This window comes from Pelodiscus sinensis, chromosome 1, assembly GCF_049634645.1.
Source record: "Pelodiscus sinensis isolate JC-2024 chromosome 1, ASM4963464v1, whole genome shotgun sequence".
Classification (NCBI taxonomy): domain Eukaryota; kingdom Metazoa; phylum Chordata; order Testudines; family Trionychidae; genus Pelodiscus; species Pelodiscus sinensis.
This window is the reverse complement of record NC_134711.1, coordinates 107,100,586-107,115,246: the sequence shown is the minus strand read 5'-3', so window position 1 is coordinate 107,115,246 and position 14,661 is coordinate 107,100,586. Positions and strand designations below refer to the sequence as shown.

At 46.7% G+C, this 14,661-nt stretch overlaps 1 protein-coding gene across 6 annotated transcripts in view; it reads right to left on the bottom strand.

Moving 5' to 3' along the window:
- DDX11 (DEAD/H-box helicase 11) overlaps positions 1 to 14,661 on the bottom strand; it is a 66,783-nt gene that overhangs the window by 7,726 nt on the left and 44,396 nt on the right. For 5 of the 6 annotated variants that reach the window (XM_075940737.1, XM_075940740.1, XM_075940751.1 and 2 more), the window contains exons 8-18: positions 12,911 to 12,998; positions 11,043 to 11,248; positions 10,054 to 10,206; positions 9,884 to 9,930; positions 9,007 to 9,086; positions 7,461 to 7,505; positions 7,276 to 7,343; positions 4,448 to 4,486; positions 3,645 to 3,765; positions 2,902 to 3,036; positions 973 to 1,085 (exon numbers count right to left, since the gene is read on the bottom strand). In XM_075940737.1, the coding sequence (XP_075796852.1) occupies positions 973 to 1,085; positions 2,902 to 3,036; positions 3,645 to 3,765; positions 4,448 to 4,486; positions 7,276 to 7,343; positions 7,461 to 7,505; positions 9,007 to 9,086; positions 9,884 to 9,930; positions 10,054 to 10,206; positions 11,043 to 11,248; positions 12,911 to 12,998 (1,095 nt within the window). Of the gene's footprint in view, positions 1 to 972; positions 1,086 to 2,901; positions 3,037 to 3,644; positions 3,766 to 4,447; positions 4,487 to 7,275; positions 7,344 to 7,460; positions 7,506 to 9,006; positions 9,087 to 9,883; positions 9,931 to 10,053; positions 10,207 to 11,042; positions 11,249 to 12,796; positions 12,999 to 14,661 lie in introns of those variants that run through there. The other variant, XM_075940759.1, reaches the window with a different exon arrangement.

The window sequence follows — 14,661 nt, the reverse complement described above, 5'->3', positions numbered from 1 at the left end:
AGATTAGCTAACTGGAATATCTGTCATAAACAATTACCTAACAGAACTGCTGTGGCCCTCCCCTCCCACAGGTGTACAGCAGGAAGGAAACAGGAATGTGCTGTCGTTGTATACACCTGCATACCATGGGAAGAGGGGTAGACAAAGCCTAACACGGATGGGTTGTGCTACTGTGACGTTACTGAAATCCTGATGTTTCTGGAAGGTCTTTCTGGCAAGATCAGTATTATTAGGTCAGTGAGAGGATTTCTATCCAGTGCTAGTTTTGAGCTGCACTCAGCCTGAGGGACTGGATCAGACCACACAACTAGGTGTCTGGAGGGCTGGGAGACTTGGCCAAGGACATCGCCCCTTTGGATAAAGGAAGGGAGATCGTAAGCCACGGCCAGGCAGACAGAATGGAGACATCACTCCGAGGGGTTAAAATGTCTGAAAGTGTTTGGGTGAGTAACCTCCTGGCACAGCAATGGGGGTATTAACGTTCCCATTGCTAGAAGTTCAAAATGGACAGCCTTTGAGGGAGAGGGGCTGTGCTAGTCTTGTACCATCAGGAATTGCTGATCATGTAGCTACCTCACAGAAACGGATCAATGGGACTTGCTTAGTGCCTACAGTGCTTTCCTGTGACTGCTGAGAGATGCAATAAAAAGCAATAAAAGAAGGGAAAGCAAAACACAAAGTCCCTAGGCCTCACACTAATATGCAGAGAGACTGCCACCTTTTCCCCGCAGCTCAGAGGATGGGAAAACTGATCCTTATCCTCAGCTGGATCACTGCAATGGCAACAGCATGGAGAAACATGCTAAAATGGGGTGGGAATACATGGTTCTAGTGTTGCTTAGCTGTTCATTAGTGTATTTTAAATCATCCCAATTACAGCAAATATCCATCTCCCCACACTGCTGCCTATGGATTGGCAGCAGGTGCCAGATAAACCAATTAGATCTTAAAGATGAAACCTTGCTCCCTCACCGGCTGCATGGTGCCCCCTGCGATGATCACAGCACGACATTCCTGCAGCACCTTGGCAAAATGTACAGCTGGATTCAGCAAGAGGAATTTGAGGCTGCTCTGAGCTACAGTTCCTGGGTGAAGATGACAGACAGACAAAACACCTATGATTAACAGCAGAGGAAATCCCACATTCAAAGCAGGCCCTGCAGCACTCTGCTCCTATCTAAATGATTTAGACCTGGGGGAATTCTGCACAAAATATTTTAAAATTCTGCGTATTTTATGTAACACTAGATGATCACTCCAGTTTAAATTATTTTGGTAATTTATTTCAAAATACATGTCAGCAAGTATGTCTATAACAGACAAAAAAAAATCCCCACGGAGTACACTTAAACCCCAATGACAATTCAGTTCCTGATTCTCTGCCCCTATCCCCAGAGCCCAGCGGGGAGGGGGGGTAGGAAAGACAGCTACACTCTCTCCCCCACAAAGCTCAGCCACAGGGCCCCAGCCCAGACACCAATACCCCCCATGCAGAGTCCTGCCACAGAGCCCTTGCTGCTCAGGCCTCCTTCCCCCCCAAAAAACCCAGCCATGGAGCACCCTCCAGCCTAGACATCTGCACCTGCTATCCCCCAGAAGGAGAAAAAGTCTGAACCTCCACCACTCTGTCACCCCCAGTAGTATTTTTTATTTGAGGCTGGGGAGCTGGGCTCTGCCAGATCCAATGGCCCCTAGAGGAAGCCCACAGCTCAGCAGTCCATTTCTGCATGGGGGAAAAATAAATTATGCATAGAACATTAATTCAGTGCAAATTCTGCATTGCATGGTGGCACAGAATTCCCCCAGGAGTAATTGTTTGGATGTCCAGATCCAATGTCAAGTGGATGACTCTGGCAAGGTTTCTTCTGGAGCTTTATGGGAACCCTACACAGAATGCTCATCTCTGGGAACAACAGCAGAAGTGACACATTCCAGCTCGGCTCTTCAGCTGGCACCAATTATTTATGTTGCCCCCAGGACCCATGGTGCTGTGCGCAGGAAGAGACAGTCCAGTCTTCTACAGTGTAATCAAACAATCTAATTATATTTGCATTTCTAGGTCTCCCATCAGTGAGGTGAGTAGGTTCTAGCTCAGGGATGGGCAAGAGGCTGCCAGCGGGCTGGATCCGGCCCACGGCCACCTTGCCAAAACCCCTAGGTAGGGAGCGGCTCACACTTTTAAAAGCCAGCTGCTCTCCACTCTGGACAGCTGGGGAGGGAGATGTCTCCTGCTGTTCTGGTCCCCCAGCAAAATCTCAGCTCCCACTGGCTATTCTTTCAATTTCCGGACAATAGGAGCTGAAAATTTTTGCTGGGAGCAGGGGCAGTGTGAGAAGGCGTCTCCTTCTCTCCCGCTCATGTCTGGAGCGGAGTCACACAGAGCAGCAGCAGCCTTCAGCAGACAGTCTGACTCAGATTTCTGCAGGTAAGCACCTCCCAGCCAGAGTCTGCCTCTGGCCCTCCAGCCCCTCTCTCCTCTCTGACTACCTGCCCCAGGCCACCACCCAAACTCTCTGTACCCCTTTTCCTAGGTCACAACTCCCTCCCAGACCTTGCACCCCCTCCAAGAGCCCCTCCCCCAGGCCAAAATCCTTTCCTGCATCCATTCTCTCTACTAGACTATGTACCCCAATCCCCTGTCCCAGATCACAGCCCCCTCCTTCACCCAAACTCTCTCAGACCCCTCACTCCCTCTTGCACCCCAGTCCCCTATCTCAAGTTCCCTTCTGCACCCAACCTCCAGCCCAGACTGAATACCCCCTTCACAGAAGTGTGGTCCTTGACCACTTGCCAAAATTTTGGAGTGGCTCCCCATTCAAAATTATTGCCCACCTCTGTGCTAGATAGTGGCTTTTAACGCTGCTTTGTTTGAGCCTCTTGGAGTGCTCTTTGCTCCAGTACCTTGCCGGTTGAGGATGACTCTCCCATCTTGATTTGCATTGGTGAGAGCAGAGAGAAATCCTTCAATCTGCATCAGAGGAGATGCCATCTTGTGCTGGTCAGCCTCAGCCTCCACAGGAGGGCACTGAACAGCAGCTGCAGGTCAAAAGAGAAAGGGGGCAGGCGAGAATCACCCAATCAGACCTTAGGTTCCATTCCCAGAGGAGTCAGACTCTACACTTCAAATTCAGGTTGAAAAAGTGATGGCACTCAGGGATGTGCAAAATCCACACTTCTGAGCACAGAAGCTATGGCAACCTAACCCCAGTGCAGACACAGCTAGGTCAATAGAAAAGAGCTTCCATCAACCTAACTACTGTTACTCCGAGAGCAGAGTTCTGGTTAGGGACAGAAAACCCCTACCATTGCAATACACTGCACCTACCCTAGACAGTTATGCTGGTTTAGCCATGGTGCTAAGGTGGTCTATAGCGTATACTATGGATCACGTTCCACTTCCCTGAGAAATGGAACGCATCTTTCCAGGTAAATAGCACCTACTCTGACAAACAGAATAGGTAGAGCAAGGAACCCAGGTTTCACCTTCCTCAAGGCCTACTCCTCCCTTGCTTCCCTAAGGTAGTTTCTGCAGCACGTCTCCCACCCTGGAGACTGCTCCGAAGCCAGGTTCTTCTCCTTGTCCGAGACAGACGCCAACTCCACAACCTCACTTCCTCCCCTCTTTACCCTGCATCTGCACTCACCTTCTTTGTCAGGCCCCTGATGGAGGGTGAGAAGGAAGTTCTGCAGTCCAGCCATCTTCTGGTTTTCCTTGTTAGTCTTTACAACAGTGGTGGCACCATCTCTCTCCACGAATCCAAAAAGCTGCCAATAAATAGCAGAATTACAAAGGATACAAGCACACTGACAGCACATCACATACAAAGGCCCTCACCACATGCTATGTGACACAGAAGCCAGGCAGTCTGGCATGGCCCAGTGCTTCCCAGTTCTAGCCAGAACCTTTTCACTCCCTTGAATCAAAATCTGCTGGTGCTTGTCCCTTCCACACAATGCAATCACTAGGGGTGGCATGTTTTACAGAGTTCCAGAAAAGACAGTGCAGAACTGGCACCAGTGAGAAATCCTTCTCATGTTTTCCATCCATGGGTAGAATAATTATGTTATGTGCACCAAGGCATGCGCAGACGTGCGGCACCAGTGAGAAATACAGGCTGCTGGCTATGGGAGCTGTGGGTGCTCTGCTAATCAGCGGGCAAGCACCTCAATCTCTCCTGGGTGGCCATCCAAGTGCTCAGTTGACAAGGAACACTGACTAGCACTCCCAGTGCCTACTAGCTGCAGTAACACTGTGAACATCTAACACCAAGCACAGTCAGGGACGTCTGCAGGGGCCATTTTATAAATGAGAAGAACACATAATGAGTGTCGCCACATGCCCAGCTGCTATGCTATGCTAGGCTCCCCTTCAAATGCCAGACTGCCCTGGTACTTAAACAAGGCTGACTGTCCTACCATGCTGGTTACGGAGCAGTGGGGACAATACCTTTTTGCTGATCAGACTTTTCTCGCAGTAGCGCTGAACCTGTGGGAGAAAGACGAGTGCACTTTAATACTCAGAACCCTCTTCCCCATCCTGTAACCCTCTCTCTCCACTAGACAACTATCCTGTCCTTCACCCCTGCCTTTCCCCAGTCTCTCCTACAAGAGTGATGCAAACCATGGCCTCGCATGAGCTGTGCTTTATTACAGTTGCAGCTAAATGACCTGCTAGAGTCCAGAGTAAGCATGTTCTTTGAGCCTGAAGACTTTAAGAGCCCCTTTATGCCAATTAACAATGGGCACACCCAACACACTGCGGTCAGAATATTTAGGTATTGGGTATTTGATGGGGTGAATTAGGCCCTTCACTCCCTTACTGCCAAAAAGATCTCACAGCCCTGCCACACCCCACCCCTGAAAAGGGCAGCAGAATGTTTTTCAAGCTGCCCAGAGCGGTAGTGTGAGATGCAGCCAGTCACAGGCCTGCAGGGAGCAGCCAATCCAGGCCCATATGAAAGGAGTTGCAGAGCAGAGCAGTGTAGTTCTGTTGTGTTCTGGAGGAGCGCAGCTGGTGAGGGAGCTACCAGACCTCAGACAGAGCAGAATTGGTAGAGACCGGAGAGAGGAGGCACTCTAGGCTGCTGGCTGAGACTCAACCAGGACAAGGCCCTGAGTGAGGAATGTGCGGAGGCGGCCCAGGGAATCCTAGCAGCAACACAGCTTAGTTAAAGGGACACAGCAGTCTGCTGCTACCTTTAAGATCCCTAGGTTGGGATGGGGAGTAGAGGGCAGGCCTGGGCTGCCCCCAACCCCAACCACTGGGAAAGTGGTCTGGACTTCGATGGATCCCAGAAAGGGAACTGAACTCTTTTAGTGACCTAGCAGAAGAGTTAGTGCCTGAAAGGTCCCGAGAAGGAAAGGACATTGCCTCCAGGGAGGGAGCCCTAGAGCATAGCTCAATGCTGAAGCTGAGGCCATTTTAAAGAGTGCCAGACTACAGGACTGAGCCCAGAGAGGGCTGCAGGGACAGAGAGGCCAATCTGAGAGGTACTAGGACAGGTCCTCTTGTTGGAGTGTTTCCTGGAAGGGGTTTTTATTTCATAAGCAGACTGTGTGAGACTCGGCCAGAGGGCCAAGTCACCAAAGACCCACCTCAAAGAGAGTGCAGGCACGTGCAATCAGAGAGGGGTGCTGGTGAGAGTGACCCCACTTCCAGTATCATGTAAAAACTGGTAACACACAGATTATTAATATTATTTCATGATATAAGTACAGAGTTCTGTAGGTGTGCTGGAAATACACTCCTGAAATGCCTTTGGAAGAGAACAAAGGAACGTGTTACTTTGGAGAGCCAGGCAGACAGGAAAGAGAAGACTAGAGACAATGGAAGTTACAGGAGTCAACCAGAGCACAGGTTGAGATAAAACAGCAGAGGAAGACAACTTTATCTAGGGATAGACTTCAGAAGAATCCCTCTCTTTAGTCCAGTAAGCCTTGCAATGTAGAGAACACTTAGTTACCCATCACAGATGAAACAAAAGAGGCTGGCACTCTTGGAATCTGTAAAGGTTGATCTTTCAACCTTGTGGGCCGAAAACGGAGGGGTACTGATTGGAGGGGAGAAACTGCCTAAGAGCAGAGTTGTACACTGTTGAATTTTAAATGCTAGAGAAAGTATTTTTACTTGTTTAGTTTGTAACTGTATCAGTCTCTTTCTCGAGCTTAGTATCACTTAAATCTGTTAGGCTGTGTCTACACTGGGCCACTTATTCCAGAAAATCAGCCGCTTTTCCGGAATAAGCTGCGAGCTGTCTACACTGGCCCTTGAATTTCCAGAAAAGCAACGATGCTCTACTGTACAAAATCAGCCGCTATTCCGGAAAAACTATTCTGCTCCCGCTCGGGCATAAGTCCTTATTCCGGAACACTGTTCTGGAAAAGGGCCAGTGTAGACAGCCCAGTAGTCTTTTCCGGAAAAAAGCCCCGATGGCGAAAATGGCGATCGGGGCTCTTTTCCGGAAAAGTGCGTCTACATTGGCCACAGATGCTTTTCCGGAAAAAGGGCTTTTCCGGAAAAGCAGCCTGCCAATGTAGACGCTCCTTTTCTGGAAAAACTGAAAACTGAATAGTATTCCGTTTTAAGCAGTTCCGGAAATTCATGCCAGTGTAGACACAGCCTTATTGATTAATCAACTTATTCTTGTTTTTATTAATGAACACTCTCAGTGCTGTATACTAAGGGAAAGAGCATCTTCAGTGAGCCAAGAGGCTGGTGCATACTCTGGCAACAGCAGAGTTAGTACATTTGGTGAGGGTCCAGTGAGGGGGACTGGATGCTGCAGAGATCTCTCTGGAGAACTGAGGCATACTGAGCATTACCCGCAAAGCAAGGTTAAGAATGGAAGAATCTCAAGGGACTTGCTCGTAAGGCTGACAGGACTGGTGTGGCAGGGAGCAAACGCGTTCAAAGCCCCAGCAAAGCTCTCCTGGGCTTAGTTCTGAGAACCCTGGGGACAGCATCACAGCCCCCACATATATAACCCTGCTTCACTCACTGACAGCCTATGGCCTGAGACTATACTCAGCAGAAGCACACAGCTTTAGCATTCTTCCATAACCAAAGTGGGTGTGTGGGGAAAGCCCTTAAGACCAAGTGGGGAAATGGAGATAAGTCAGCAGGAAGTAGGTTAATGTAATGATCAAAGCATAGGACCAAGTCAGATATCTGGGATTTAGTCTTAGCTCTGCTACAAGCTTCCTGCATGACCCCTCCTCCCCGCTGCAAGTCACTTTACCTCTCTTAGTCCTAGCAGAAGACAATCTTCACAGTACCTTGAACAGGTTGATATTGTCAATCTGACTCTGAAACAGGAAATCATTGATGGATTTTAATTCTGTCCCTGGGAGAAGAGAAAAATGCATTACCTGCTGGGCCCACAGACCTTCACCCCACCACTATCTGTCTCCCCTGCGTCCTGAACTGTATGCTGGCCAAGGAAGTCAGAAGCACATCTTACCTGTCTGAGAAATGCTCTGAGTGTTTGGATTTTGATTCACATTTCCTGCAACATAATCAAACCAGTTCAAGGCAGCATGATTCACACTGGGTTTTAAACTTAAGCAACACACTTAAATGAGCTAAGGGGGAAATGCAGCTCTTGCACAAACAGCACCCTGGAATTAACCGACTGGCTGGAAAGTGGTTCTACAGTCAAAACACTGGCTTTTACTGCTGGTGTCTTTCCTTTCCTCTGTAGGATAGTTCCACATGATAGGACAAATATTCTGTAGCATCCCTGCAAGCTGCCACCTATGTTACTTTTGTGCAGGAGGCGGCAGATGCATAGAAACGCTAGAAGGGTTTATCATGCTGCACAGACTAAAGAAATGCAAAGCATCTTCTCACACAGACACTAAGCCCTTTGTAGACAGTGCCAATTGACGGGGGACAGTTCCCTCTCAAGCCACCGACTGACAAAACAAGGTTAGTTGTTGCCTCTGACTTTAAAATAGTAGAAATAGAAAATAATCCCCAGCTCACAATTCTGTAGCCTTACACCTGATGTTGCACACACTGCATTTCCTGATGGAAGTACTTAAGGGAGGGACCAGGTGCGAAGGAGGTAAGGAAAAAAGGGCATGAGAAAGGGGGGCTGAAAGTGTCAAATTGCATCTTCCTATTAGTGACAATGAAGGGTTCTTTACAGAAGGCAAAAGGTCCCCTCAAGACAAATATAATACCTAGTGGACAAGTAAACAAAAAGAGCCAGGTTAGCTCTAGAGGATCTAGAATCACAGCAGAATACAAGGCAATATTCAAAAGAGAAATTTGCTTTATGGTTAAGAGTCTGCCAAGGCAAGGGGCTTCAACAATGACTAGTATAGCAATTCTGTTCTTTTAGGGCTCTAAGTCACACCCATACTGTAGTCTCACTGACATCCTAGTAACTTGGCACACTTAATTCCTCCCATCACGCAAAGTCAAGTCTGACAAATTGTAAAGAACACAATAGGGGTGGGCAACAACGCAGTGACCGCTCGTCGTGATTAGACCCCAGTGGGCCACCACAACTATATTTCCCTGCACGGTCACCGTTCCTGGCTAATTGGAGCTGCGGAAAGAGGCATCCCATCCGCACCGCTTCCTGCTACTTTCATGGGCTGGGAACGATGATCTGCAGCCAACAGGAGATGCGATTGCCTGTACCTGTGGCCATGCAAGTAAATATAGCAGTGGGGGCCCACCAGGAGCTAACCATGGTAGACCAGATTTGGCCTGTGGGCTAGTATTTGCCCACCTGTAGAATACAGGAACAAAAAAGGCCTCTTTCCCCAGTGACCTACAGCTACTGCCTCCTCCTGATGAAAGCCTCATATGGATCCAGCAGTCAACATCCCCAGAAACAGAACAGGTTGACAAAGTTACCAGGTGCCTGAGCTAGGATATAAACAGCTAGTTCATATAAAAAAAATTGGCAGAGTGGAGGAGGAGGCAGTTAAATTCTGAGGAAGCACCTGCCGGCTCAGGGTCTTAGGAGCATCAATTAAGTGGAAGTTTCTTACCTCCTAGTATGGACACAAACCTCTCCAGCAAATACAGAATCTGTTTAATGTACATCAGGTTTTTTGCCTTCAGGCGTTTCCTATGGAAGAGTTGATGGTATTGGACACCAGAATGAATGACCCACAGGGACAGCACTACACACAGCTTTTTAAGTCCCAAACATTAGTCATCAAGTCATATAGGCCCCCCACGAAAGCTCTGGCCAAGTGTTCACAGATGCCAGAATCACTGCACTATTAACAACCTCACTTCAAGAATCCAAGGGTTTAACAGTTTCTAGCACTGATTTTTTTTCCTCTCCACTGGTTAGAATTATTTTATTTACATTGCAATAGTGCCCCAAGTCCAATCGGGATTTAGGCCTCATTGTGCTAAGTGCTGGATAACTATATTTATTAGCTCTATATGCAAGAATCATTCACTGCAGAGCTGGTAAGTCTGATGTAAGCTTTTGGATAGGGTTGATATACTGTATACAAATTCTGCCTTGGAGGTCAACAGAATTCAGTCTGTTTCAGCCATGAATGCAGATAGAACACAAAGGCTGGGAGAGATGTGAAAAACCAAAAAACCTCAGTTTATGGCACTGAATGTGGCAGTAGGACAGAGAAACTAGGAAAGAATTTAAGAAAATGAGAAAAAGCCACAGATGCTAAAATGTCACTCTCACTGCCTCAATACATAGCCTGTGAACCAGGCTTTCAAGGCTTCTAAACAAAGATAATAAACCAGCCCTTTCCTTCTATCTGTGAGAGCATTAATGCAAATAGCCTTCCTCATGGGAAAAGCAGTACAAGGCACAGCAGATAAGAGAAAAATAAGCTTGGCATCTCCTCTGCTTGCAACTGTGGAGCTGTTCCTCTCTGGGATCCTCACCTGTATCGTTCCATGTACTGCAGTAGCTGGGAGTGGGCACAGCACAGCTACAACAGAAATAGAGCTGGTATTAAGGACTCCGTAAATGCTGGGTTCCATTACAGCTGCCATTGACTAGATACAGAATGCAAGAATGATCAACAGAGCAGTGACATCCAGCCCCAACTCACCTGAGAGCCACTGACTTCAGTGCTATAGATGCAAGTTATAGTGTCTATCAGATTGTGGGCCTCATCAATAATCACCACCTGATCCTTCAGTTTGATCCCAGAAGCGCATCTGGTAGATTCATGTAGGAGCATCTGGTAGGGCAACACCACCAGCTGCAGGAGAAACCCAAACCTTAATGACCTATTTCAACTGTATGAACAGTGGGCATTTAACAGTGGCTTTCCAAAGGCAGGAAAGTAATATTACTCCCTTTTGTTAAGGATGGGAAACAAAATAGAGACTAGGGGACTTGCTCAAGATCTTACAGCAAGCGTACGGCTGAGCTGGTAAGAGAAGTCGGGTCTTTCGACTGTCTGTCCCACGCACTATCCACTGGGTGTGTTCTCCCCCCCACCCAAGTACTTACATTAATGTAATTTTAGCAAGGAACCTGCAGGTGATTGCCTCTCACAAATTCCCATGTTATTAGATGGTCACAGAGAAATTCTTCCGACAGAAAAATACACTGAGAGCAAAGGAAATGGCTCAGCCTGTCCTAGCATGTCAAGGTTGGCACCAAAGTACCAGTACAAATACGACTTAGCACTTAAGTCATCTTTCATCCAAGTATCTCAAAATGCCTTGCAAGCATTAAGCCTCACAATGTCCCGTGTAAGGAAATTTGGTATTGCAACTATGAGTGAACCAAAAATTTTGATATTTCCAAATCTTTCAGAACTTTTCATTCTGAGACAAGTTTCAATATTTTGACTTTTCATCCCAAACAGACTGGAACCAAAGTTGAAATGCTGGACTTTCCTTCAAAATGGAATTTCCATTTTTTGATCAGCTGTAGTTTTGCTGATGTGTAGAACACACTCAGCTTTCCAGTTCTTGGTTGACAGGGTCAGCAGGAAACCTAAGGAACACAGCATTACAGAGAACAGGCAACTCAGTTTATTTTCAGGTGCCAGGAAGCTATTACTAACCAACAGCCACAGCCTCTCACCTGGGCAGCAGGAATGGCATAGCGACTCCCATAATATGGACAGGCTTTAGTCTCCTTGCCCAAGGCTACCAACTGCTCAATATCTTTCACCTTCACTAGAACCTCGTCCCGGAGAAACTGCATTTGCTCATAAGAGTAAAATGGACACACAGCCCGGCTCACACGCCGTTTCTTCCCCTCTGACTCCTCTCCCTCACTCTTCTTTCCTGAGGGCAGGAGGCACAAAGGAACTATAAGTATGAGCAACATCCACACGAGTCAGAACAATTGCTGTGTATTTTTATAGCACCTTTCATTCATGGATCTCAAAGTAGATTCAGCAACACATCTGAACATCCACTACCTACCCACTGCGCACACAGTGCCCAATGCTGTACTAAGCACTGAATAAGACTTGCACATAATATTGTCCCCAGTGGATCCTGCTCTTACCATCATGAGATTTAGCCGCTTGGAATTTTTTTCTTTTCTCAGCCAACACCATTGTGCAGCTTCTGATATCACAAGGTGGCTTCAACAGTAGACTGTAAAAGTGTTCATATTTGGGATCACCTCTCGTACTAGTAGGAAATTATAAACACAAGGATCTTCCACTCAACAGCCTCCCGTTTGCAGTGACAGATTCAAAGTACTCAATGAGCACAAGTATCTCAAAAGATCTTAACCCCTTTGTGAGGTGGGCAGAGGGGAAGTCTAGTTTTTGCTTCTCTGGAGAGGATATTCCCATGGGATTCTCACTCCTGGAGTCTATACGCTCTCCAAGCTCTTAAAGGTATTTTTAGCTCTTAAGGGCAGTTGTAACAGGGAGCAACCCAAGCGGTCACCATCTCCTGAATTTAACCACGGGGATTTTCTATTCTATTCCATCCAGGTGCCTGTACAAAGCCCATCACCGCAGTACTAACTGCCCTTGGAACATTCCAATCAGTTTCAGTTACACAACAGGTGAAAGTTTCCAGAATCAAAAATACGCTTCAAAATAAAGAGCAAGATGCAAAAAGCAGCGCTGAGAGCAATGCTTTTGAAAGCTCCCTAGTCAGCCTGAATTTCAATAGGATGTGGCCTTCTTGGCCACTCAGGTGCTTTTGATAATCTGGCTCCACATCAATAAAGATAACCACTGTACTCTGAGGGAAGAGGAAATGCGTGAATGACAATAACCAAAACACAGATCAAAAGCCTACAGAGAAAATTAAATGTTGTGAAGGGACCTGATGGGAAGGCTAGGCTGAATTTTTGAAAGGCCTTGCAACGGCTTCGAGAAATGCAGGGGAAGAGCCAAGACAGCTATTATTAAAGGTCTGGAGTCTGCAGCAAGCTCAGCTCCATCACTAATCATGGTCAAATGTGCCTAGTAATCTCCGGAGCTGGTCCAAGCAGGAACTCTGGCTCACAATCTACCCAACCACCTCCACATTAAAGGCCACAGTCTTGGACTAGAGGCTGAAGAACGAGCATCTCAGTGGGTGGTACTTTAAAGAAGGATTGTCCCCAGTGGCAAAGCTGGAATTAGATCTACAGGAAAAAAATCCTGAATTCTAGCTCCTATTCTAGACAACTTTTCCATATCTACCACACAACCTTTCACTCACTGAAGCAGTAGTCTGGGTCACACCTGTTGATGCACAAAGCTCCAAAGTCCAGCTGGAAATGACACTCTCCCTTTGAAACAAACATCCCTGGCCTAGCTAAATTAGAGACAAGCCACACTTCCCAAATGGGAAACAGCAGTATTTGAAAAAAGCCCTTTGTACCTCCATAAACAATGGTATCAGCAGCCAGCCAAAGTGCACTGCACTGGAAACGCGTTCACACTGATTTTAGGAGCACTTGATTCCTCAGTAGTTCAGGTTAGAAAGCGCTCATACCATGTTTGTTCTTCTGCATTTCCATACAGCGGTCATTGATCAGCTGGACGGCCCCCAGACGGCTCACCTCCTCGTTCACACACAGGTTCTTAGCGAGAAACAGAATGAGAAAGGCTGTTTGGAAAAAGACTTATATACCTATCTCATATAAGGGACCTTGAGAGGTCATTGAGTCCAGTCCCCTGCCCTCATGGCAGAACCAAGTACTATCCCTGACAGATTTGCCCCAGATCCCTAAACGGCCCCCTCAAGGATTGAACTCACAACCCTGGGTTTATCAGGCCAATGCTCACACCACTGAGTTATCCCTTGACTCAACTAGTTGCTTCTCCCCCCCACTTGCTGCCTCAATCAGAGAGGCAGCAAGGGGGGAGCCCAAGCCGGTGCCGGGAGGAGCCAGCTTAAAAAGGATCCCCCCTCAGCATCATCTACACAGGGGCAGTGGGAAAATGGCGTGAGCAGGGATTGAAACAGTCCCGCTCACACCAGTCCCACTGCTGTTCCTCTCCCTTTGGAATATACAAGAGCCACTTGCAACCCTTGTACATTTCAAAGGAAGAGGCACAGAGGGGAACCTGTGCCAGCAGGGACTGCTTTGCTCCCTGCTGGCATGGATTCCTGCGCTCTCTCTCCCTTTGAAATGTACAAGAGTTCCAATGGCTCTTGTACATTTCAAAAGCAGAAAGGTAGAGGAAAACCTACAAGAAATACACAAGAGCTGAGGGTGGCTCCTGTACATTTCAAAGGGAGAGAGGCAGAGGGAACCTGCTCTCTCCCGTTGAAATATACAAGAGCCACGGGCAGATCTTGTATATTTCAAAGGGAGAGATGAAGTGGGATAGCAAGCGCCCCCCTTATCGACTAATCGAGTTGTTGATGGAAATTCCATCGACTACTCGATTAGCTGATTAATCGAAATTTACATTCCTAGTCCACATACAGCATCCCTTGAAGAACTGGATTTGACAGTCATTCCAGGCATCTCAGTCAGCAATTTGGAAATGGAAATGATAGATTTCAAGGAGTCAGATATCTGGGTGGAAAAATTCATTAAGCTGAATTCTGATTTAGAATGCCTTGCTCGACAATCTCCAGAATTGGCAAAACTCCACAAACGGACTGACATGAAAAAAAAAAAATCGGAACGCGATGATAATCTGATTCTGCAAATTTGGAAAGAACTTCCTGTTACATACAACACCATGCAGAATATCAGCTTGGCCTTACTTTCAATGTTTGGCTCCACCTATACGTATGAGCAGGCTTTCTCTCATTTGAATCACATCAAGGGTACTTTGCTCTCAAGATTGTCAGAAGACAGCCTGAATACGTGCATGAAGCTGAATTTGACCAGTTATGATATAAACTTCAAAGAAATGTGCAAAAAGATGTAACAACAGAAGTCCTGTTAAATAAAGTTTGAATACATAATGTTTCATTTATGCTATTATTAATCATGTCAATTATCAATAATATTAAGTTGTATAATATTTTCAGTCGTGTAAATTGGCATTCTTATCCGGCTCTTTGTTGACCACTTGTTCTGAATTTTACGGTAATTTGCCTCTTTGGTTTGAAAAGGTCGCTGACCCCTGACTTAAATCTATGCCCTTTTGTTACTTTTATCATAAAACAACTCAGTGCTTTTACTCAAGAGGAGGATTTGTCAATCCCTGTTAAGTTTGTAAGCTGTTACAATGCGCCTTTAAAAAGAAAGTAACAAATCTGACAAGATTCCGCTGCAGCAAGAA